At 38.9% G+C, this 25690-nt stretch overlaps 1 protein-coding gene across 24 annotated transcripts in view; it reads left to right on the top strand.

The window, feature by feature from the left end:
* Nucleotides 1-25690, top strand: part of EYA4 (EYA transcriptional coactivator and phosphatase 4) — a 221513-nt gene that overhangs the window by 173407 nt on the left and 22416 nt on the right. For 19 of the 24 annotated variants that reach the window (XM_080388354.1, XM_080388353.1, XM_080388344.1 and 16 more), the window contains 7 exons: nucleotides 494-583; nucleotides 6637-6695; nucleotides 6800-6960; nucleotides 9314-9428; nucleotides 11283-11404; nucleotides 13711-13811; nucleotides 15409-25690. The exon at nucleotides 15409-25690 is cut by the window's right edge and continues 22416 nt beyond it. In XM_080388354.1, the coding sequence (XP_080244480.1) occupies nucleotides 494-583; nucleotides 6637-6695; nucleotides 6800-6960; nucleotides 9314-9428; nucleotides 11283-11404; nucleotides 13711-13811; nucleotides 15409-15489 (729 nt within the window). In that variant the 3' untranslated portion in view covers nucleotides 15490-25690. Of the gene's footprint in view, nucleotides 1-493; nucleotides 584-6636; nucleotides 6696-6799; nucleotides 6961-9313; nucleotides 9429-11282; nucleotides 11405-13570; nucleotides 13672-13710; nucleotides 13812-15408 lie in introns of all 24 variants that reach the window. The other 5 variants (XM_080388349.1, XM_080388343.1, XM_080388341.1 and 2 more) reach the window with 1 other exon arrangement.

Below are 25690 nucleotides of genomic sequence, written 5' to 3'. Positions count from 1 at the left end.
GACTCAAGACATTCAGTCAGAAAAATCAGTTATTGCTCCATGGCTGCTTTTTTCTGCACACAAATTGACAGGCAAGATATTCACGTATTTTTATAAAACGCTCAGGGATGAAAAAATTAGTGCATTCTTACAATAATAAATATTGAGTTTCTTATATTACATTTTGTGAGAAGATCGTTCCCTGTTTACAGCCGCCTTTATGCAGGTTTTCATACAGCCACCAGGTTTTCCCCTCAATTTAGCCAGGTTACAAATTCCTTGACTTCCAAAAAACTTGATGTTTCAACTTCCTCAGCTCCCCAGATGTTCTCACACAAGTCCAGCAGTCTCCTCTTGTAGCCTTATATTAAAATAGCTTAATACTGAAAGGATTTTAGAGAAATTTTCTTGCAGTGTTAATTTCTCAAAATATTTTGCATACAGCAGTTTTAAAAGTAATTTTGATATAACTTAAAGGTATTTAAGTAGTTAACCTTGTTTTCTCTGTTCAAAGGATCCACCAATGGCAGTGACCCTTGGATTGCGAATGGAAGAAATGATTTTTAATCTTGCTGACACACATTTATTTTTTAATGATTTAGAGGTAAGAATCAAAAGAACGTAAACACTGTTACTCCTGGGTTTTTAACACAGTGGTTTTGCTGTGCCTTAGTGTTTGTTATGTGTGACATTTTCCACCTACCTAGACTTTGGGTTTGTCATACTGTAATCAGAGAGAGGTTAGCCAGGTGACAGTGACTTCCTGTGGGACCAGAGTCCGTCCATGAAACTGGGTGAGACAGAGAATCTGCAAACTACACTTTCTTGTTTTTGTCCTATGGCTGTCTTTTCAGTTTCCATGGATTTAGTGCTGTCTGCAGTCATTTCCAGGCGGGACATATGTGCCACCTATTCATTCTCTTGAAGTTCTCTACGTTCACTTTCAGTGGGTGCTGTCATCTCACCACAAGGGACTGTGTTCTTCTCTTCACATACCTGAGTAGCCTTTTGGCCACAGGCCCCCCTTTCTTGCTCAAAGGTAGAATTTTCTTCATTTTCCTCATTGAAGACTGCAGCATCAGAAAGCTGGGACTATGGCAGCTGTACACATCAGTGATGCCTCTTCCTGAGACAACCAGGTGACCACATGTTTCATCACGATGTACCCAGGGTATGCAATTTGTCATGCAGTCAGAAAAGGGAGAGACCTCTTTCTAGAGAGTGACTATTGTGGATTGCTCACCTGTCAGGGGAACACAGGTGGAGTGCCACAGGAACAGCAGTCTGGGAATCAGGCTCATCAGCTGGGCTTCACAGACTTCTTGTTTCACTCTGAGAGTCCAAATGTGTTAATATGGAAAGTGAGTCTTACAACCACGTGTGTCAAGAGACAGGCAGTGAAAAACAGTTCTCAAACTGTGGGCTTTTCAGATCTTCCCCTAGTCTAAATCAGTTGTGTTCTTCCTCCCTCCATGGAAAGAGATTTTGCCACTAATGGCAGCTGGAAGACACTGAGGGTTTTTTTGTTTAAAATCCAATAGAAAGGTCTCTGGTGAGTGAATAGAAAAAATGAGGGTAAGTGAGATTTTTCCATTCAATGGGACATTGATTTTCCTAGTGTGCACTTCTTTGGTTCCTTTGTCGACTGTAGGCAATAAGAAAAGCTGAAGGTACCAGGCTGCGGTTGTCTTTGCCATCCCTTGCAGACCTCATTTATTCTTAGCTCTTTTTAAGTCAACAGACTGGGATGTACTTCACCCTGTACCTGAGCTGCACTTCCTCCTTCCAGCAGCAGAAACAAAAGAAAGTAAAGCTCTGGACATGCCTTTGCCAGTCGGAGTTTTATTGCAGTCCTAGAGAATCATCACTTGACAATGCAAGTGCGTTTGGTGAATGTTCTCCTTCTGGTGCCCCATGCCAGGAATAGAGTCCAAATCAATTTTACAAAGCATTGCTTGAATTTCTTTTTAGCAGACCTTTGTCCCTGTGTGTTCAGATTTCACATGGCACCCAATGAACTTTAAGCCTTTCGGTAGCATATGCCCAGAGTTCTTCCATCTTGTGCTGAGTTCAAGTGGAAGAGTTCAGCAAAATGGAGCTTTACCCTCTTTCTATACCTCTTTATTTTTGCTTATGGCCGTTGAAGCTTCATTCCTTTCTCTTATTATTTATTTTCTTTGTAGATCTCAGGTTCAGCTTTCGTAGGTGGATCATCACATTTTGTATATTCTTCATAGAATGGTTTTAATATCCTGTCCAAGAATTCATACTCCAGCTTATTCCAGCTTGAACGGTATCCAAACAGTTTTCAGTTTTAGATAAATCAAAAAATACTACTTGGGGACTTTCTTGGAGAATCTCGTAACTCAATCAATTTGATTTGATTAAAACAAATTTCTGTATGCAGCTAAGAATCTTCTAACCAATTCATCGTTGTTTCACAACCAACTTTCTTATAAGATTACCAAAATTCCAAACTTCTTGTTCTCAAATGAGCTGGATGCACACATTCTGGCATATGCAAGAAGACAACAATTTTGTATCTTCTTGGCAAATAAGATACAGTTGCATGGCATCCTGTGCCTTTAATATGCAAATGAATAAATCTGTCTGTTTAAAGACGTTTGCAGAGCACATGGCCGTTACTGAATATTACAGAGCATCTGCATGATGACTGTGTAATGAATTACAAGAATTCCCCAGTTCTGACTTGGGGTCTTTCTCATCTCTCTCCATATCTCTCTCTCGTTGTCTTCCTCTCTCCATCCTCCCCCAGGAGAGGGGAAGCGAGTGCTGAGCTGCTGATGGTCATGGCTACACAAGACACAAGACCTTCAGTTCTTACTGGAGGAAGTGAAATAGAACTTTATTCACTAGACAGATTACTTATCCTTTCATCTCACTTTTTTTAGTGCTGAGTCATGAACCTATATTCCTGTGATACTGGCTCCAGTCAGTATGTTCCCTAAGCTTTCTTTCCCCCCTGCCGTTTTTCTTGGTTGCAAACATGGCATACCAGGGTATAGTAATAATAACCAAGTTACTGAAGTTATCACATACAAAAATAAAGTTTTCCTTTCTCTATGCAAATCTGTCTCACTACAATGACTGCTGATGCAGAAATTCCAATCTGCTGAGACATTCCCTGCTGACCCAGTAACCCATGTTCTAATCAGCCAAGCTGCACTTTTATTTCAGGCTAGGCTGTTCTCCAGCTATTTCATTCTCAGTGTATAAATTTTAGTTAGCTTGAGAAGTATCACTTGGGAGGGCAGTTGGTGTTTTGCCATGAAAATAGGAGTCTGGTGCTCTAGAAAGTTATGTGCCTAAACAATGCTTAGAGATAGGACACAATTCTGTAATGATATCCAGACTAATGCATTCTTTTCTCAACCAGATAAGGGATAAAATGAAGTTTTTCTCACTATCTCAGGGTTAATTTTAAGACAGCTTTTAGAAATGTTGGTAGTGCATACTATGCATGCAAAACCTCCAATTTCTACAAAGTGCAAGCGGAAATTTGGGTATGAATCTTCCAACTCCATTATCCCCCTCCACTCTCAGGACAAACTGAATTACATTTCCATTTGAATGATAATCCTGCCATATTTTAAACAAGATTTTGTCATTGTTTTTTTCTCAGAAATAGAAATAAGAAATAAAAAATAAGAATTAGTTAAGTCTCAATTTGGGAGGCAGGTCAAACTAGTTTTAACAGAGACTGAAGCATATACATAAAAAGGGGTGTTCTGCATACCCTGAGAAAGCATAGTGCTGAATATCCCCTCAGTAATAACATTTTTTTGTTCAGTGTGGTGAGTCACTGTTTTTACTGGATAATGGAATTACTGTCCATTCCAGGAGGATAATTTGTATGGATGATTTGTTGATTCTGTACTCTCAAATTTTCAGGCTCTAAAAATTGCTGCAAAGAATTGACTGCACTCAGATATAATTTAAATTAGTATTGCTTCAAGCAACAGCCAGTTACTGTACTTAGATTCCTTTCCTGTATTCTCACTAAAAGGAAATATATTTTATCTTTCTTAGTTTTGACCTTGCACTGACAGTAAGCCACTGTGATTTGAGTGTAACCAGTACTGGAGCTGATGTGAAAATTATTTCACCTTAACATTTAAAGTGACAGAGAGCTTGCTTGCTTTCCTTCCTCCCCACAACTGCTTGGTATCTTCTGCAAACCAAATACCAGATGTAGTGTTGTGCCACCAGTTTCCCATTTCCTATGAGAAAAGTAAGGAATTATCTCAAATCTGCTCAAGCCATCTGCTTTTTCTCTTTTTCTGGAAAGTTATTTTCATACCATGTAAGTGAATTTGTAAAATGTAAACTTTTTAGTTGTAGATAAGTAAACAAGAAAAAAAAAGTAAAGCAAGGAGTCATGAGCATGAGTTTGCTGTTGGTCAGCAAATGTGCATGGCGGGTGTGTTGAAGAGGTGAGTGATAGATCTGAGAGGAGAAGAGAAAGGGGGAAAGCTGGAGAGTGCTGTTGGGTTTGAGCCCTGTACAAGCTTAACGACTTCCTTGCAGGGACAGGTGGCAAGTAATCAGAAAACTGCATGTTTCCCTCATCTCCTGTTCCTGGACCCAGAGAACAGTGAGAGAAAAAAAAATAAAAGTAAACAGCTGAGCCTTTGCCACCCACTCATATTTAACTTAATAATGAAATTATCAGCAGAACAGTTATCTGGAATTTTCAAGGCTGGAACAACGTAGCTGAAAGGCTTAACAAAACCCAGACAGCAGTAGACACTCCTTCTTATCCATCAGGGCTTCTGCATGCCCTCAATTTAATCAGTACACTTTCAAATCCACAGGACTGATTTTTGAACTGTTAGAATTATCTTATGCTTTGACCAGTTCCAGGGAAATCTGTGAAGGTAGTTAGGAAGCCAGATATTGCTCAGATATTGCAAAATATAGAGTTAGAATTTGTCCCAGTGGGGCTTTTTCTCTGATTTTTGAGTTCCTGTCCTATACTGAGTGGAGTATAGCTGCATTTTTTTTCTGGAGTGTAAATAATAAATAAGGGTAAAGCAAGGAATCGTTTATTTCAGCTGCCACTTCCCCTTTTTCTTTCTCTTTTCATTCACTATTTACATCCAAAAGCAGCTTCTTTAAAGTACTCTACAGCTCAAGATAATCTCCTCAGACAGAACGAAAAAATTGTGTTTCTCTGGTGGGGAGAAGAATGCTTCATTTCTGGTCCTTGAACACAGCTCTTTCATGCCTGTCTTAATGGATTAAGCTAGATGAGTAGAGTTTGGCCACTCGTTCTTTTAGTCTTGATCCAAAATTGTAAATTATGACTGCCTGTATGATGCGAAGAAATTACGTATTTCAAAATGAAATGATATATTTATTTTATAGAAAAATGGTTCATTTTTTTTTAACAACTTGCTTCATGTGGGTAAAAATCTGTTAAGTTTTCATTCAGTGGAAAGCAAACAAAACAAAAAGAAGAAACGGTCATTCCCCAAATGCACACTTCAGGAACTTGTGTCATACACATTTGCAAATCACTCCTGTGTTCAGATTTATCCTGTCTCTGGACAACTTAGCACTGGTACGAGACTGAGACTGGAAATTTAGAACTGTGTACTCCTGTATGTCACAGAGAGTCTGAATTAAGTGCTGCCTGTCAGCAACTTTATTTGACATAGATTAGTCGGGCAGCTTTTCAACTGAGGCACAGAAGTGGACATATTGAAAGCTCAGCCTCATTTTGTCTTAGTGGTGAGGTTAAATTATGGGAAAACATTAGTTGGGGAGTAATTTTTAAATACATCCTTTAACTTTTCCATAAATTATATTACGCTAACAACAGCTATTTAAAATATTAAAAAGTTACTTACATACAGGAAGGTAGAATGTCTGGACACCAAATGTCAAGTGCATCCTTGGGTTAATTCTAACAGCTACAGAAAACAGTAATACAATGCCTGTTAATATTTACTGTTGCGTGATGGTTTGACATTTATTTGTGCTTCCCCCACATTTTCATACCTTTCTGCCGTAACCACTGGGCAGAAAGGGATATTTGATAGTGATCCAATTGTAAAACCAGCTTGGAGGGGAGTTCAGTTTTCCAGTGTATCTCAGTTCCCTGGAATTACTTCCATCCCTTCCAAACCCAGAAAATAATTAAGTTCTCCAGGACTGCTTGATTATCTATGATTTTCCAGCCAAAGACATTTGGAGAAATCAATAAAGGAATCTGATAAACATCCAAACTCCTAGAAACTTAATAGAAATTATATGCCTGTTGAGGTCCATCATCACTAGCTTTTAGGAAGTAGGGAAACAAGGTTTAGGTGATTTTGAAACATTGGTATGCTAGGGAGACTATAAATGAGGCTTGCAATTGTTGTTTTTTTTTTTTAGTTAAAATTATTTTAATCTAAAGTCACACTAAAATTACATACCGCTTTTTAAAAGGCCTATTTTAACTAATACATCATACAGTGTAGGAGTTGAAGGTTGTATTATTTTGTAGGGTGATAGGAAGCTATAGGTGTACGTATTCTGCCATCTTCTGGTGCAGTTAGTGGCCTGCACCGATCTTTTCTTAACATTTATACTAGGCATATAATGAGCATACTCTCTTATAATTTATCATTTTTATTTTTTTTTCAACAGGAGTGTGATCAAGTTCATATAGATGATGTTGCTTCTGATGATAATGGACAAGATCTAAGGTAAGATACAGCATTTGTTTCATTTATTTTTTTCTTCAAAGATTAAATTGAGCACTTACAGGAATACATTGTATTTATTTTTACTGTATTTTGGGTGTTTGCAGTACCTACAGTTTTGCAACTGATGGCTTCCATGCAGCTGCAAGTAGTGCAAACCTTTGTCTGCCAACAGGTGTAAGAGGAGGGGTTGACTGGATGAGGAAGCTGGCTTTCCGTTACAGAAGAGTAAAAGAGTTGTATAATACTTACAAGAACAACATAGGAGGTGAGTTTAATTGTCAAAATCAATTTAGAATGCTGATCAGGTTAAATTACATGGCGATGAACTCCCATCAAGGGAATGTGCCTTGGAAGCCACAGAATGAATGGGAAGTGGTGTAACTAGACTGTGGGCTATTGAAAGCTACTGACTGTAACAGCAGAGACAATACTGTGCTGTTGTGCAGAACCAGAGATGGGGAAACTGAGCAGGCTTCCATTTAGCTTCCACAGAGCCCATTTTCCTCCTTCAGACCCAGCTCAGCTATATTCACTGATTGGTTGAGTCACTTATTCTACCTAAAAGATGATGTTATTCTAGAAAAGAGTTTGAATAGTTTCCACAGCCCAAATTAGTTGTGGCTGACCTTTTCCACCCTACATTTTCATTATTCGGTTCATAACAGCACACCGTCTGCTAAACTCCCTGCTGGGTACCTGCTAGTCTGGTTTCACCGGTGGATGCAAGAAAACTCTAGCACTGCCATGCCACTAGCCCCTTTTGTTGACCGTGTAGCTTACACAGTTAATTACATTAGCAAGAAATCCGAGTCTTATCTGGGCTGAGAGCTTTCCTGTTTTCATTCATAGACACACTCATGTCTGTGCTAGCAGGCTTGTAGGAAATCAAGCAACAGAACTGAAAGAATATGTTCTGTAGAGCCCTGTGTGACTTGCAGGGACTGGAAGAACAAGGAATATTTACAAGTCTTCAGGTATTGCTCCAGCCACAGTTGAAGATAAGATGAGGCCAACCCAACCAGGAAGGGGCCCAAGTGAAGACTTTCCCATTCTATAGCATGGGCTTTTTCAACTCATCTGAAATTTACTTCAAAGGAACCTGAAACTTAAAGTAAACTCACCTTCAGCAAAACCAGACAGTCTGGTGTTCTTTTAACACTTCCTGCAGTCTCTCAGACATGAGGAACAGTACAACTAATATGGACAGTGAATTATTCATTACCTTAATCATTTTCTAAATTATGTAAATCTGCAATATATGTTTTCACTCAGAGTAGTTCAGTCTTTACTTGTCATGGGAAGAAGCAGTAGGACCGAAGGCTGATAGCAGATGGTTGGCTTTCACTTGCCTTGCCTTGCCCTTCATTGGTGTCGTGAATAGAGTTTTTATGTATTAATAATGCTTCAAACAGTATTATCCAAAAGTTTACTGGGTTTTCTTATGTGCCCTAATTCATCTAAGGTTCTAAAGCTGTTGCATTTCATAAAACCTTTAACCCTAGTAAGAGCTTAAGTCCAATAGCACAGCATAGGGAAACACACTAAAAGGAACGTTGCAAAGGCAGAGTGCAGATATCTGGTGACTTGTATTAAGGCTTTTATTCTCTCCCACAAATACTGTTTCTGAAATATATTCCATCCTTAGCGTGCAAGTTCCTTCATTCATCCTGTACCTCTTAACTTTTATAAAAATCTTTTTATCACATATGCATGTATTCCAAAATAGCTGTGAGAAGGCAACAGAAGGCTAGATCAAACTAGCCTTTTTAAAGTATTTTTAGTTGCTTCATTTAAAATTTTTGAAGACAGTCATCACCACTGCGTGGGAACGTATGCTGTGGGACAAGAGGGATACTAAAGGTCATGAAGCTTGCTTCCTTGCTCTTCCAGGACCAAATCTAAATTCAGGTTATTTAGTTCCAAAGAACTCATGTCTCAACATTCAATAGGCAGGCTATTTTTTCAAACCTGACCATGCATACCCAAAAGTGAATTTTAAGGTGCTTTTAAGGGACTAACTGAGATATGAGAATGTAAGATGTACAGCCATTACAGGGCTGTAAACGCTGTAAAAAGAGCTGTCATTACTAACTACAAGGATGTGAAGAGCAAGCCATCAGCAAACAAATGTATTTCCATATGTGTAACCTGAAGTTCATCTGTATACAGAGTCATAAGTAGGGCAGTTTTAAACACACACAGATACTGCAAAGGCAAGTTTATTCTGAAGTCTCTTGATTTGTGAGTGTTTCTGCCTATGTTCCCGATGGCATGGATCTACTTGTCACTGCCTCTGGTAATTAAAGAGGAAGATGTATGTGAGCAGTTGGTTTAAAAAAAGAAAAAGTGTTTCTGAAAGGTATGCTTTGAAACATAGTAATCAGACAACTAATTATTGCTATCTGCAATATTCTCTGACATTGCTTGATATAGTGGAGTGCAAATAAAAACAGAGCACCATTTACTGAGCCTTGTAGACAATAGATTTTCTCTTTGATGTTTTTTCAGGTTCTAGTAGAATTTAAAATAGAGTCAATGACCATAAAATCTATATATTCCAGCTAATACAGAACTTAATTTGTTTGGTTTTTTTCTTTTCTTGCTTTTTTACATAAAAGGACTCCTAGGTCCTGCTAAAAGAGATGCATGGTTGCAATTAAGAGCAGAGATTGAAGCTCTGACAGACTCCTGGCTAACAAATGCACTTAAATCATTATCAATTATTAGTACAAGGTATGTATTCAAGTCTACTGTAAAAAAGTTTTTAGTTTTGGGCTTGTAATGGCTATTTTTTTGACATTTTAAGTTACAATAAATTAGTGTCTTTAAAGAACAGAATAGATCTAATATGACTTCCGAATAGGAAGTCCATGCAAAGTGATTACATTTTCAGTGATTCTAGTATTTACTAAAGATAGTATGAAGTGTCTTCTAAAATGTGATAAATGTCCCTGTGTACATTGAAAGGGTATTGTAGAATTCTGAGCCAGCCTTCAATTTATTATCTTCTGGGCAGCATCCTCTGAACGCCACATCTCTCTCTTCTTTCCTTCGATGTTTCTGCCTATTCACAATGCCACCTAAATACTGTATAGATCCCAGAACACAAAAACATTTTCCTTCTATCCTTCCAGACAAATCAGTATGCTTAAGCATCTATCTAAGTTCTCAGAAGAGCAGAAATCTGTTTTAACTGAGTTAAAAGTCTGTGTTCCCAGTAATGAGACATAAAGTGTATTGTTCCTTTGAAATAATAAAACTGTGAACACTGCTCCTACTTAGCCAGCCATGCAATATATATCTTATCAGAAATCCTCAAAAATTCTCGTTGTAAACCATAAAAAACCCCAATGTTAGCCATCTTGCCTTCTGAACATGTCTGGGAAAAGACTCAGCATCAAGTGGAAAGAATTGGAAAGATGTGAAAAAATTATTTTAAATTTAACAACTTTTGCAACATGTTTCTCTCTTACTTATTGTTTATTTAAAAGTGTCTTAAACACTTCAAGATAAAGAAAAGTAAAAAAATTGTGTAAGCCATTGTGTTTACCGCTTTCCAAATTACTAGTCTTCAAAAAGACATTTGGTAATGAAGGCCAGTTGAGCATTGGTGGATGAGTCTGGAAAACTGTTACGAGTTACTTAGGACTGTTAAATAAGTCCTTTGTCTTGTCTTCAAAGAGCTGTACAGCTTTAAATCTTCAGAAGCTCCCTGTGAGGCAGCTAAACATTACCTATAAGTTACTGACAGAAAATCAAGATATATTAAAGCAGAAATAGTAGCCTAAGGTCTTGCTTGGAATTTGTGGAAGAACTGGGAGAAAAAATCACAACTGTTTTCTCTCAGCTCCATCTTCAAACCATGGTTACACTCACGTTCCAGCCTGTCAGTACCTGAAGTAGCCTGGCTCTGAGTTTTCTGTTGTGTAACTGCTAGCACAACTCCATTCAAGTTTTCATCCTCACCATTCGTTTGCTAGCATATTAACACGATTTTTTTTCTCTCTCCCTCTTCTCAGAAATGTTCTTACTCTTGAAACATTAGTGGACTTGGCAGTGCTAGGTTAATGGCTCAACTTGATGATAAAGGTCTTTTCCAACCTAAACGATGCTATAATTCTATGAAGAAAGTAATGTCATTGTGCAGAAATGTGAATTGGCTTTTTATTCCCCCTCAAGACAGGAGTAACAAATGATGGGTTTGCGTTCTCCTCTTTCTTTTCTTTGGCTGGTAGCTACTGCCAATTAATTGCCAGCATGAAAACAATGCTTCCAAAGCATTCAAATGCCTATTTTGGGGGGTAGCTGATAAACTTAATGTCTGTATTTTAGTTGACTTGTCTTCAAGGACCTGTTTTTTATAAACCAGTGTAGAATATTTCCTACAAATCCTGCGTATTTCTTTAAAGGACTTTGCCAAAAGTTTTATGTACATTTTTCTGGAAGTGATGGTGCTGAGCAGCACTGCTGTGTGAGTGAAAGTAAATGTTGAGGAATCCTGAATACGCTCCTCACAGCTGGTTCACCTCATCAGCATTTGGGTAATGGTTTAAACTATTTAAACTTAAACTATTTCTCTTATTTTAGGAGTAACTGTGTAAATGTGTTGGTAACAACAACCCAGCTTATCCCAGCACTTGCAAAAGTTCTACTATACAGCTTAGGAGGAGCTTTTCCTATTGAAAATATTTACAGTGCAACCAAAATAGGTAAGAAATTTATTCTTTCATCCATTCTGACTACATTGCATTACCAATATTTTTTTTCCAGTAATGGATGGATTCCAAGAAACTTCCCTGACACTTGCAGTGTTAGTTATGAGATTTAGGCATTGCATATGTTCAGATGTGTTTATATCAATAAATTCTGAATTTACCTCATTTTCAGTGATGCCTGAAAGAATAAGGTCCTCATACTGATCAAAAGCCTCAGAAACTCCTAAGTACGGTGAAAACAAGGAATGTGCAGAAAATAATGAAGAAAAATGTTGTGTGAATTAAATCTAAGCAGAACTTCTGTTAAAATAGTCTCTGCTCTGACCTTCAGTTCTGTGTAAGCTAGGCTACCACTTCACAATCTTTTTCTGGAAGTGTAGTACATCAGTGATGGCAATGTTACCAACAGAAGCTGTGTTGATGGATGCCACAAGGGCACTTCCCTGTTCTGTTGATAACTGTGTACCTCTTGTGTATTACTGTTTGGAAATCTGTGTTTTCTGGAAAAGGCAACCAAAATTTTCTTGTAAACCAAGAAAAGTTATTATTGCTGTGGAATGTGACAGCCTACAATGACTGATTATTTTGGCAGATTTCATGATTCACCAATTTTTAATTAAGGAATGAGTCATTTCTATAACTATGACACCTTATATAACACAAAGTGTGACACTTCATTGACAAAAGCATTACAATAGGTTTCCTAAACTAATTTTGTAAGTGAAAAAACAATGCATATTCTAAGAGTGTCAGGAAAAACTATTACCTTGGTCATCCTTTAATTAGCTGTAGCTGTCCTCTAGACAGAAGTGCCTCAAATACTTTAAAAACTTAAGTCAAGGCACGAAGTATCCCAAATACCACAGGGTACTGAGCAGCCTCTGGAATGAATGTCATCTGTCGTACAGCCTGTACATGTTGGATTCGGTCACTGAGATTGCACTCGGACCAAAGGAAGGAGCATTAAGAAATAGTGCCAGCAGCACAGAAGGGGTGGTGAAGTGGAGCACAGTCTCTGGAGGCTCTGTCGAAGTAATTCTGCACCAGGAATTCCTTCTGAGAACAGTGTGGCTGCTGTTACACCCCTGTCAGGAGCACAGCAAAATCTGGGGTACAAGATCTCTCTCTGTTTTTCATGTCAGTGATCTCTGCACTGTGCTGAGCACAGGACTATAATTGCAGCTGTTGCTTGCATGCACTGAAATCTGGTCCTCACTCAACAGTTAATAGACACGATGCTTTTTCTAATCATAAGCCCTTTTTTGTGACCAGCTGAAAAAAAGCAAAAGAGCAGTGAGAATCAGAGATCTAGAAATCATGAGCTTGTAAGAAGAGACTAAAAACCTGGGGCGGGGATAGACATAATAGCAAACAAGGTAAAAAGCTATTGCAGAGAGGAAAGAAATAATCGTTCTCTGCATTGATGGGAAGTATAACAATAGGTGGTGATTTCTTTGCAATAGGGCATGTGTAGGTGGCATTTCAAAGAGAAACTTCCTAATGGAAATGTTTAATTAAAAATGGATATCGCTTGTGTAAACAGTGGAAACATCATACTATGGCGGTTTTAGGATGGATAGGACAAGCATTTGTTGTTAAAACTGAACCTGCAGTACAATGAGAAGATCAGTCTGATTTTGCTTGATCTCTTTCAATCCCGTTTATTGTTGTTACTGGCTTAGCCTGCTTGCTTCCACATTTCTCAAAAAGAGCCAAATGCTTCATGAAGTTCTCCCAGGAACCTGTTGTCTAAATTTGTTTTGCTTGTCCATTGTACTTTGAATAGTTTTTCCATTGCTACATCACTCATTGTTGCAAATACGTTAGAATTAAAATTTCTGCTTTTCCTGAAAAAATATTACTGCAATAATAGGGAAATATTTGAACTCAATTATTCATTCACTGACCTATTCATTTTTGCAGTGCTGCTAATTATTGTAGTGACTTTCCTGTAACTGTTGAGGAAGAGATTTAGTTTTACCTGGCACAGCTTGGCATCACTAAGGGAATTAAGTACTTCTTACCAGTTTTGGCTCTAAATCCCAAGGCTTGGAAATTCTAAAAAGTAGTAGTAATAATGTCTTACCCCTGCAGTAATCCTTTGTAGGACTTTACCATTACTCACTTGATAGCTTGAATAAGTAGTGCATTGTTTTTCAGGCAAAGAGAGCTGTTTTGAACGTATAGTGTCCAGATTTGGCACTAACATAACTTATGTTGTGATTGGAGATGGACGAGATGAGGAACATGCAGCTAATCAGGTAACTTCACGCTGAACTCTTATCTCATTTATCTTCCAGGAAAAGAAAGTTGCTTTGAACGAATAATGCAAAGGTTTGGCAGAAAAGTAGTATATGTTGTAATTGGGGATGGTGTAGAAGAAGAACAGGCAGCAAAAAAGGTAACCTGTCTTCTGAAATGTTGGTGTGATACATAGCTACTAATGCAAGCCTTTCTGTTTGCATTTCTGTCAGTGTTGCACAATTGCAGAATGACAAATAATTTCAGTCCACAGATGCAAGGCAACAAGAGCATGATGAGATTAAAACTTAGAGTAAATTGAACCATTTGGATTATAGCATTTGCTTCAATGCAAAATTATTTTAAAAATAAATGAGAAATGCAGAAAAAATGTCTGACTAGCTTCAAGCAAATAAAAGATAAACAGAAGAGCTAGAAAGAGCTATGACACGATGGTTGAGTGGTGGTTTTCTTTAAATGGTGAAAGAGAAGTGTTACAGAGAGTGTGGAAAAACATCCAAAAGACTGTGCAATTTTTTACTAACATAGATGAAGATCTATAGTTTCCTGGAGTGAATATGGTGAACATATAATTTGCTTCAAGAAAGACATACCTGCAAAAGGAAAATGAACACAAAATAGAGATCATGCATCAAATCTGTGTTTCTAAAAATGAACTGTTTCCTTAATTAAATTTTCTTATGATAATAATTCAAGTCTGAATTTTACCAGATAAGTTTTCAATGTTCAGAAACAGCTCAGATTAGTAATTTGCACCATACTTCCCAGTGTGACCTCTGAAAGTGTGCAGAAATTGAAAATTTTTGTCTCACAATGTGTGCACAGGACAAGTCATGTAAAATATCATTGTGCTAGGAGTACCAAAATTAAGTGCCCTTTTAGTGTTGTGGCTGGAGTGAAAACAAAATGATACTAACTAAAATGCTCATTCCAAATGGTTCTTTAATATAGGTACAGTGCTGGTGATGGGTCTTTTATAGTTTGTGCTAAACAAAGGTGGTTGGATTGTGTACTTTCCAGTTCAGCATGCTTTTTTCTTAACGTTGGCTGTATTGCATGGATGGAAACAGAATTCCAAGAGTTGAATGAATATAGAACATTACAAATAGATCTGAACACAACATGAAAGTATGGGTTTTTTTCTATTCCGATGAATTGCTGAAGGAGAATATTGCATATATATGCATCTTTCACAGATACTGATGCTTTCTGCAACACAAATAATCTTTTCCATAAACCAGAAATGTGTTATTTCCTTATCCAAAGAGATCTTTTTTCCCCCCTAGATGGAGAAAAATGTAATTCAGATGTGTTTCAAAGTGTTGTGTGGGAAGCCTCTTTTAATGAAAGTCTTCTAGCTCTTAAAATGATCATTTGGTATTTTGCAATGTCTAATAACTAATAAGTGGAGCAGAAAGGGATTTTCTGTTAATGCTCCTTCGTATGAGTTTGCATGCTAACAATAAGCAAGTAGCCCTTACTAAATAACAGGCTCTTTCCAAAGGAAGTATTAAGAAAGACTACCTAGTTATTTTAGCTTCAGTTGAACTGTTAAACTCAGATCTATTTTGGTCTGATTTTTGTCAGTACTTTACTAGCAAAAATCAATCCAGAAACATAGTGGTGTAAAAGGTGTAAAATACGTGGTGGTAGTCTGACTAGCCTCGTGTGTCACATACCACCCTGTGTCACAGTGTTCATCTTTCCTGACCTTTTCCCCCCTCTAACAAATGCAGCACAACATGCCTTTCTGGAGGATATCCAGTCATTCGGACCTCTTGGCTCTCCATCAAGCACTGGAACTAGAGTATTTGTAACTGTGTTCTAAAGTTGGCGATCCTTTTTTTTTTTTATATATGTATTTCAAGTACACTGAAGTTTTATGTGTGATTCAATGCCTCTGGCTTTACACATATGAATTGTCTTAAGAAGGGAAGAAATATTTGGAATTAAAAATTCCAAATTGAAGAATTCAGATTGCTGAATGGAGTTAAAACATTAGTGCTACGTAATGAAGCTCTATGGTCTTATATATGCAACATTTTTAAATGAATTAAAACTGTGGAGGTTGCTGGTACACACCAAGTGAGCCCTGACAGGAGAGAACAAAGGACTCGAACTGGCAAAGCACCAACATGCATTTTCCAGCCAACAAGGTGGTGTTCAACAACATTCCTCAAAATGGGATATATTCTCAGCACTGAGGTTTGAACCAGACTTTAGCCTACCTAACCCAGAAAATCTTGAATTGGAATGCACTCAGACTGTATAATGACAATCCTGTCTAGACCTGTAATTTGTGTAAATTATTGATGAAAATAATTTACTGTGACTTTATTAGCAGCTGATTTTGGAAGTGGATGCAATTTTTCTTTCTTTTTTGGGGGGGCAGGGGAGGGAGAGGGTTATATAATGTCTCTTTTATAAGTTTGGCAAACAGAATGTGCATAATGATGTGTTGTGCCTTAAAGAGAAGACTGTATTCGTGTGTTATAATGTAATTTTGGTTAAGAAGTATGTAGATAAACAAAAAAACCTTTGTGATAATTTTTGACATGACCAAATTTGAAATTCAAAGAAATCAAAGAGCAGGGCTGCACCAAAGCATTTAAGTATTTGTTGCAGTAAGAAAAAACAATAAAAGGAAAGTTTGTGTTTTTATTTGGATTCTGAATAATTCCACTGATTGTTTGAGGAAAGTTAAGAGTATGTTGGGAGGTTGATACCGGGGACCGCTACCCTGAAAGCTAAAAAAAGTGTTTAACACCTTCAGCATCATTTCTTGACTCTCTGACAAGAGAACTAAGAGCCATATTCATGAATTGCTTAGTCCACTGAAAGCCATACAGTGAGTGCGTCTGCTGTGTTTAAAATAACAAATTTCCACCCAGCAGACAAAGTGTGCAGGTGGCATTACTGGAAGGTGAAAATGTGGAGTTTAGCCCAGATGGGGAATAAAACACAAGTTTGGTAGGAATGAAAAATTACTGAAGAATCTCTCACCAGACAGATGCACAAATGATGCTACATTTAGCATATTCAGGATCAACACAAGCTGCTGAAATTGCTGGCATGATGATGTTGGCCATTTCAGGAACACAGTCCACTTCAGTAAATAGAACAGTGTTTTGGTAGCTCTTCCATTCTGTTCCACATTTATGTGTCTTCTGGTTTGGGTCAACATGATTTTCTTTCACCCATTTTTGATTGCACAATAGTTATTACACAGGAACAACCCTAAATGTTTCTGAATCAAAAATTTCAGTAGCATCTGAAGAGAGGATAAGCAGGGAATTTTTATGAAGAAATGTTGAGAAATATATTACCTTAATTTTCATCACTTCTATTAAAAATTACGGTCCATACAGTAATAATTACCTTGCAAGTTTTGAACATGCTGCCTTTCAGCTTTGGAAAATGAGTAAGGTTCGTATTGCACACAGGGACCCTAGTGCTCCACGTGCAGCTTTGAGCACTCTGAACAACAGCAAGTGGTTCGTCTCTCATGACAGAAGATGGAAACTGCTTTTTGATTTTTAACACTGTACGTGGAGACACCTGAGGTTACCTGTGCTCTGACTGCATGAAGAGGTATGTGCAAGAGAAGATGTTAAGTGTAAACTCCAGGATGCCTACACAAGCACAGTAGCCAGCACTGAGGTCAAGATCTTCCCTCTCTGTGCTGTGAAGCCACCATATGTCTAGTACCAATTCATAATTTTGTTGATTTAAACCTTGTAGGTTATATGAAGGTTAGTTGGTAGGTGAAAGCCTGGAGCCACTAAAAGTCCAAGGCAAAACTCCTCTATAAATTCATTAAAATGGTATTTCTTTGCTGTGTTGGAACTGGGTATACAAGTCATCACACAACAAACTAATGGTAACTTGTTATCACTAGGCAGTTTAAAGCCATCACATGAGACTTGCCACATACGAATTCATTATACAGTAGCTATTTGGGTGGTAGATTTGTGTGTCCAAAAAGTAAAAATTGCGCATACCTTCTTTATATTTACAGTACCTGTCTAGTCAAATTTGCCTTGGAAGTAAGTTTTTCAGAAAAAGCTGTAGTACCAGCTTTTGGTAGTTTTTCAGGTGAGGAAAAAAGTGTTTCTACTGGAATAGGAAAAAAAGTTCAAACAAGGCCCTCTCAAGTTCCAGCATCATAACATTGCATAGAAGTCTCAATGTAAAAGCCTTAAACCAAAAAAATTGGTATGGTGAACTAGCTTATTTTTCTTTTTTTGTTGGTTTTTGGACAAGTCATAGTGTTATTTAAATGCATGAAGCAATATTATTTCTCAAGTTATTTGTTCAGCTTTTCAGTGTTCTTTTCCTAATCAAATGTAAGAACAAAGAATAGCCCAGCAACAACTGTTGGTTCTTGTAAAGGTTTGCAGTGCCTTCATTGGAGTTGTGCTTAGCTCTCTGTGGCAGGTATGGCTCAATCAATATACTGGACTTCTGGAGAGGAGATGGAGGCAAAAGGAGGGAAGTTTTACAGAACATGACAGAGTTCTGATTTTAACTTGGATTCTGTGTGCTGCCATAGCAGAAGTTAATTATAAAAATAAATAATCCAAGAAAACGTACATCCAAAGAAAATTCAAGAATGGAACTCAAAAGCCTTCGCAATACTAAAATTCTAAAACAAAATTTCAGAGCACAAATACTGTCTTGCTAAACAAAAATTGATACATATCTTTAAATAAAAGTGTGTAACATGCCTGCCTTGTAGAGAAAAAATTACTGCAATACATTTTCCTGCATGAACAATACAGAGGAGAAAATAACCAAGGCAGAGACACAGTCACGCCAGACTGTTCCAGATGGGCCTAAGTAGATTAAACTGAAGGCTGGTCTTTTGACACTGAGTGCATTTTCAATCAACAGCATGTTAACCAGAAACTGCCTTCCCTTCAGCCTCTCAACAACCAGAATTGAGCACAATGTCATGTTTTCAAGTGTTTTGGGCAAAAGAAGTAGAGAATTTAATGCCTTTTGCTGGTACTCTAGCAGTTCTGTCAGTACAGAACTTGAACGTTCATTAGGCATTTGAGTAGTCAGCTAGCAGAATACAAATACTGTGTGATTGCAGTCACAAGATAGTATCTTAAATAGATATAACTCTGTGCAGTTCAGTATATCAGTAAAAGAGGACAGGAAAACCTAAAAATTATGCTTATTTTTTCATGCCTGTGGAGATTGTGCACAAAGATATAGGTGGCAGTTAGCTCCCAGATCTGTTTTCATTAGACTCCGGTGTGAGCAGCCGTGGCTGCATCTAAAGCAGACGCAGAGTATGTTCCAGTGCAAGCACTGACAAGGGAGACGAGGCCAAATCAAAATCCTGTATACAAGCACACTTCGTCTTGGGGCAGATGAAATCCTGCAGCCAGTTGGAATTGCAGTTTATGGAGAACATGGACTTGACCCATGATAGGAAGACTAGTCTTGGCTGTGAGGTTGTATCCATATCTAGGGTTTCGGTTCAAAAGTCATCTCTGCTTTACAGGATTGACACCAGGCATATGCTCTAAATGAATATGGTATTTAGTATCTCTGAAGAGGAGCTGAAGTGACAAGAGCCAAAATCCCAGCAATAGCAGCATTTTGGAGATATAATTGAAGCCAAGGGTCTCTGTCATGTATTAGCAGATTATAGTTTATTAGGGCCTACATAATTTAAGAAAATGTAAATTAAAATGAAAAGCTTGTAAAATTATGTACATCTTTACTATTTCTCAATAAATACACTTGGAAATGTCATTTTCTGCACTATATGATGTTGTAAGATGCTTGGTTTGTGGTTGAAACCCTCTGTACACAATGTCTCTAGCAGGAACTGAGTGTGACCTTGGACTCTTTTTAAGTATGTCCACACTGCCTCTGTGGTTCGTGCCTGGAGCAACCCTGTGCCCGTGTGGTCTGGTTGACCTGCGTACAGTTTGCAGGGTGCAGCATCTAGAGGGAACCTCCCTCTGGTCTCCACTGAGCTTTCCTCACCAAGAACATGAGGTGCCTTGCCCCAGACATTAGGTGCCTTGCCCCAGGTGCAGCCTGAGCAATAACACCTTTGTTGTGGTGTCCGTGGGGCAAAAAACAGAACAAACTAATTTGATGGTCTAGACACATAATGTATTTGTTTAAATTCCCTTACCAATTTACTCACTAATGTTATGCTAATATGGACATGGGATGTTAGGAAAGAAACTGGGCTACTGAAGGGCAAGCAGCCACTCCAGCTGAGACTCAGCCTCATGAAACTTTGTAAATGTCTTTGGGAGCAGGGCTTCATGTCTTAGTGAGGTGCTGACCTTGGTTTGAAGGCATCAGACCACCCACAGTCTGCTTGCACAGGCTTTGAGGCAAAAGTGGGACTGCAGGACTATCAGCCCACTTGAGTGTGATAGCAGGATCTTGGGAACGTAGCGAGTGGCAGAGCCTTGGTAACCACAGTGCTTCAGCCACAAGAGACAGCTTGTAAATAGTGGGGCTTTTTTTCCCCAGTAGTTGAAAGAATGTCTGTTACAAATATATGTTCTGTATGTACACCTGTCGCTACTTCAATTTTAGGAACGAAAAGGAAAATATTTCAAAAATAGAGTGGACAAAATATAAAGAAGGCTCATCTACTGAGCAAACAGACCCATAGTAAACAGTAGTTTTAACACTGTGTCTCCCAGCTGGGTTTGGATGTGACTGTAGAGAAGAGGAACCACTTAGTACCATTTCAGGAGACTGAGATAAAAGGTAGTCAGAAAATTATTTTCCTCTCCATTAAAACTGCGGGAGATTTCAGAACTTTTCCCTTGTCACATCAGAATAAAAATGAGATATTGGGGGCTTTTATCTTAAAAGCTTTTGTCTGGGTTATAGCACATGACAATTCACAGTGCTGAACTGAACAATACTAACCTGAGAGCATTTACGGGTGGAGAAATAACTCTTCCTCATTTGGGTGCAAAAATAACCTCTTCTCATTATCTATTACCTATAGAAAATCCCCAAGGAAAACCAAGCAGAAATTCAGAATGGATTTATGTATCTCTTCTGTTGGTTGCCAATATATTATCTCTAGGGGGATGCATGTTTAGGGTTGACTTCTTTGATCCATTATTTTTTTCCAAACAAATAATGGATTCAGAAACATTTTGCAAATGTTTATAAATTTGGGGGAATTGTTTCAGTCGCCAAAAGCCCAGGCAGCAGGAAGAATGCTGAGAAAGTCAAAACATCTCAATAGTCTGTTTTTGCATGTTAGTTTCTCTACAAATGTCAAGGCTTCGTTTTTCAGAAACTGAATCTCTTGACTTGAAACCACTAATAACAAAATCAAGAAGGTTTGGGTTTGTTTGTTTTTTTTTTTCTGTTTGGGAAGGGAAAAAGGGAGAAAACACCAGAAAGTTTCACGAATTGATTTTTAAGAGGACTAGCAAAGAAAATCCTTTGCTGCACAAAGCACCATTTCTCAAATTTGCCAAATGAATTGGTCATCAAACATACATCTAAACATAAGTTACTAGAAATTCACATATGTACTGCAATAAACAAGAAGCAAGAGAGCAGAGGAGCATGAAGGACAGGATTTAAGTGAACTATATCTCATCAAGGAGTCAGGCTGAGAATGGAGGTTAATTGGACTTGATTTTTCTGCTGTGCTCTCACTGTCTGGGGGAATGAATTGCTGCAGAGGAGCAAGAAACATAAAGTGATTCATGTTTCCTATGCTACTATACAACCTACTGTGCCCTACCAGGAAGCACACACTTTTTCATCATGACAAAAAGCAACTGAAACTATTTGGAAACTATTAGAAATTGTTGACTCATTGAAACCAAACTATGTTTTGGGACTACGCACACCATCGTCAGTGAATGGAACATAGCTAGTCCTGTTTAGAGAAACGGTGAATCAGGAGCCCACCAGATTACCCAGCAAAACAGGAATCTGGTGACTGTGGCTCTCCGCTGGCATATCAAACTCCTGTTCTTTGCTTTCAGTTTGTGTGGATTAGGATCTTGGTTTCTAGCTTTCTGACTCAAAAAGGTCCTAGTGAGGTCTTATAGTGAAGAGGAATGCTTCTGAAATCAGGGGGGGTGGGAAGGAAATGAAAGATAAGGGATGGGAAGAAGAAATGAAGAACATATTCAATATTGAACTGCCTGGTGGCCACAACAGAGGCTGTGTAGCTACCTGGCCCCCATAGCCAGTCGAGAAAGGAAAGAGCTGAACCTGCCCAGGTCCCTTCTCAAGCTGGGCACTCACCCCACTTACCTGACCCCTCTCCTTGCACACCACAACTTTGCTTGCCACCATGCCAGTGGGAAAGGGCAATACCCCAACCCTGGGGTTAGCTCCCAGGGAGCAAGAACTGCAGCTGCCAGTGCTTTACTAAATATCTCTGAGCTTTTTTTACACCCTCCTTAGACTAAGCTGGTTCTGAGTGAAACAGGGGTCCAAGCTGGGAGGAACCTATTCAGAGAGGAAAAAAACCCAACCCCTAATTTTGGCCCTCAAGAAGCCAAGAACTGTTCAGGGTATCCAAGCACTTGCTAGTGTTTTTATTTTACCTAAATGCTCACAGTGAATTTTCTTCTTTAGTTAAACTGCAGTTCCTTAAAAGCAGTTTATTTATAATGGAAAGGCTGACTCAACCTTCACTCTAATAACCAGGAAAACACAACAGTAAAATGAAACAACAAATCATTGCTTTGACAGTAATGAGGCGCTTGCTTAGACATTTATCTGTCCTTTTACAAGGCAGTAATTTTACGGTTGAAAAGCCTTGGTTTTAAACTTCACGTCCGGCAAGAAATTGCCAAGCCCTGGCCAAAATTGCCTCGTTTAGCAGATGGCAACATTGTACATAATTAATGCATTCATTTTCATTCTTAAAAACCGGTAAATGCAGCTTATTTGAATTTCCTCCTGAAAGCTAAATTTATTAGCTACAAAACATAGAGACAGTGCCAACTGTTTCAAGGAGGTTATATCCTGTGTATTCCCCATTTTCTAACTGTTTTCCACCAATATCACCTGGGCAGCTCTTCCCCTCTCTATAGGAAACTTCAGAGCAGGTGACAGCTTTCTCCTGTCCCTTTCATTCCTCCATATGTTTTCATGATAAAAATTTCTTTCTTTCACTTCCATTTAAAACACAGAAAGGCTGCTATTTGTTTGCTGAAAATGACTTTAAATTCATCAGCTCTCCCTGACCTAATAAAGTGACATGTTTACAATGTTAAAGGAAATCAGGTGCTTTAATGTTAAATGAAAAAAAAACATATTTATGTAGTGTTATAATAATACTGTTTGCCTGGCCTTTCTCAGTCTATTCATCACACAGCAGTCTCCCCACGAGATGCTGTGGAGCCTGTGTGCTGGAATGCCATGCAATAATAAGCCCAAATTCACCATAAATAATGTATGGCAGTGGCCTCCCCCCTTGCTGCTGGCTGCCACGGCACTGGGGCACATGTAGGGAAAAAGCCGGCCCCCAGGAACGTGGCAGTGAGGATGGAGTAAAGGAAACCCGCTGGCAGGTGGGTACCGCTGCTACAGGCCCCTTGTGCTGCTCAGGCAAATCCCTTTCCTGCTACTGGTCCACCGCAGAAGTGCTGCTGGTCCCTTTCATGATGGTGGTCCCACTGCAAAGAGCTGGAAGCTGAAAGACACTGGTCTCTTCTTGCTGGGCTCCTGGGTCACAGCTGCTGATGCCCTCTTCATTTTGAAGGCTGGCCTCCACTGTTGCCACAGAAGTGGGGGCAGTGTGCACCAGTGGACTGTCACATTTTTTCTGGAATTCAGCCGTGCAGTTCCCAGCTCCATGTGCACTGCTATCCATTTTGTTACCCAAGTCCACAGTGTTAAACAGCATTACTGCCGCAAGTGAGAAGTGTCCACACTGCTTGAGATCCTTCCTTCAAAAGATAGAAACCTCTCCCGTCCTGGGCAGTGGTGTAGGTGATGGGAACCTCCAGTTTGATGAGTTTCTTCTTGACAAAAAGTTTCTTAATCTCCTAATCTTATTTGTAAATTCAGTGGCCAGGTGTGCACCTCTTAGCAAAAAATCAGGAAGATTCAGTCATTTCCGTTAAAGTGGGTAACAGCAGAGTCCCTTCGGCAAGTAATGCTTGCCAGGCTATGGTTTATATGTGGTTTCCCAAGCCAGCTCCTACCTCACTTGCAGCTGGGCTGAACACACTGCACCCTGGATGTAACCCTACAAGAGAAATCCATTGTTTGCCTCTAACACGTCACTTGTTTCCACACTCTGAAATACATCATCAGCCAACACCATGTTCACAGAGGCCTGACCAGGGCAAATCTAGACCTCTCCTGGCACATTTACTTACTGCTGGGTCTCAGCATGGCTATTTTCACAAATCCCACAGAAAAAAAAAGGAGAGTAGGCAGGTAGAAGCTTAGTGGTTTGTATTTAACAACAGAATTTTTCCTTTCTTTTCTTTGCTTTTGTCTTAACTTGCCCTAACAAGGAAATCCTCCATTTTCCCAACAAGCTGAAGCCCACCATGGAGGTCCCCACCAAGAGATTTGGTGCTCTACTACTAAGCAAGCCTAGGGAGAGAACTTTAGGGAGAGAGACACAGTTTGCTTCTTCCCTGCTGACTGGAAAAGCACCGTTGTTTTGTTCTAACACATAGGTAACTGAGGCACTAAGTGATTTACGGTGGTACAGCATGGCAGGATATGAATCACATGTCCCACACTAACCTCATCTCTCTGCCCTTACCTGTTGCTAAATCCAGTACCTCTTCTTCTCTGGCCAAGGCCCCATGTGACTTCTTTTATCTTTGTCGAACGGTTTTATTCTGCTCCATGTGTAAAGATTGGTGTAGGTTGACACTGAAAACATGTTTTTTAAGAGGAATCACTGAAGGAGATACTCAATTTCTATCTAGTAATTTGACCGCTTTTATAGAGTTAGGTAGAATATATATCTTCAGTTGGTAGCCATTTCTTGTCCCTACTCCTGCTGAACCACCATCAGGCTCCACTCTGTGGCTTTATGCTGGAAAACACCTGGATAACATGTGGTCCTTTACTTCCTTCAGCTGCTTGTCGGCTGAATTTCAGTCTTCCTTGCAACTGCAGTGGTAGTCCTGAGCTTAAATATCTTTTCTTTCACCTGTAGATCTCAGAGCCAGCAGCTCCTGCATTCAAGCATGCAAAGCTACAGACACTTGACACTCAAACTGCCTGCTGGCATTAATAAAGGAATCTTGTCTCTGCTCTGAAGATTCTGCAATAGTGACCTCTGCAGTGATGCCATAGCAGTGATCTCTGTGGTGATACAGTAACAGCACAGAACGAAACATCTGGCTATAGAAAGCAGCCATTGGGCCCTGTAACAGCTCCTTTTAAATGGCTTTAAGAGGATGAGGTGTGTAAAAAAGTGGACATTGTTTTGACATATTTCTGAATTAAAAGGGGCAGAACCTCTTTATCTCTGGTAACCATTGATTTCAATATTGAGACGTATTACCAGAAAAAAAAATTCATGATAAATCATCACATTATACTCATAGCCTTGTAACTGTAAGGGGTTTTTTGTTATTAAACTTAATTTTTGACTCTCACAGTGGTAAATTGACAATCTCCATGATGCTTTTTTATATGGAGAGGCAATGTTTTCAGAGGTTTTACCATTGTGGATTTCAGGACCATGCAATGAATAGAAGCCGGAACTTTTGTCATGCTGTTGGGATTTATTAGAACAATCAGGAACTAAATAAATGTGTTGATATTTCCTTTGTTAAAAACAGCAAACTGAGTAACAGAGCATGCAGGCTCTGTAATGTGATCCTTGCTGATAAGCCTGTTTCTCCACGTCTGTACTTAATCCAGAGTCCCTCAGTGGTTTTCAGCGTGCAGATTGCTACCCAATGCAGAGCTTTTCTCATGATCCAGCTTACCTTTCCATGGCTGAGCACACATCTCCCCTTTCACAGCAGTTTACTGCTCTGTAACATCAATGCTTGGTTTCAAAAAGCC

The sequence above is a fragment of the Falco punctatus genome, assembly GCF_963210335.1.
Source record: "Falco punctatus genome assembly, chromosome: 5".
Taxonomy (NCBI): Eukaryota; Metazoa; Chordata; class Aves; order Falconiformes; family Falconidae; genus Falco; species Falco punctatus.
The sequence above is the reverse complement of the archived record's forward strand: the minus strand, read 5'-3'. Positions and strand labels throughout refer to the sequence as shown.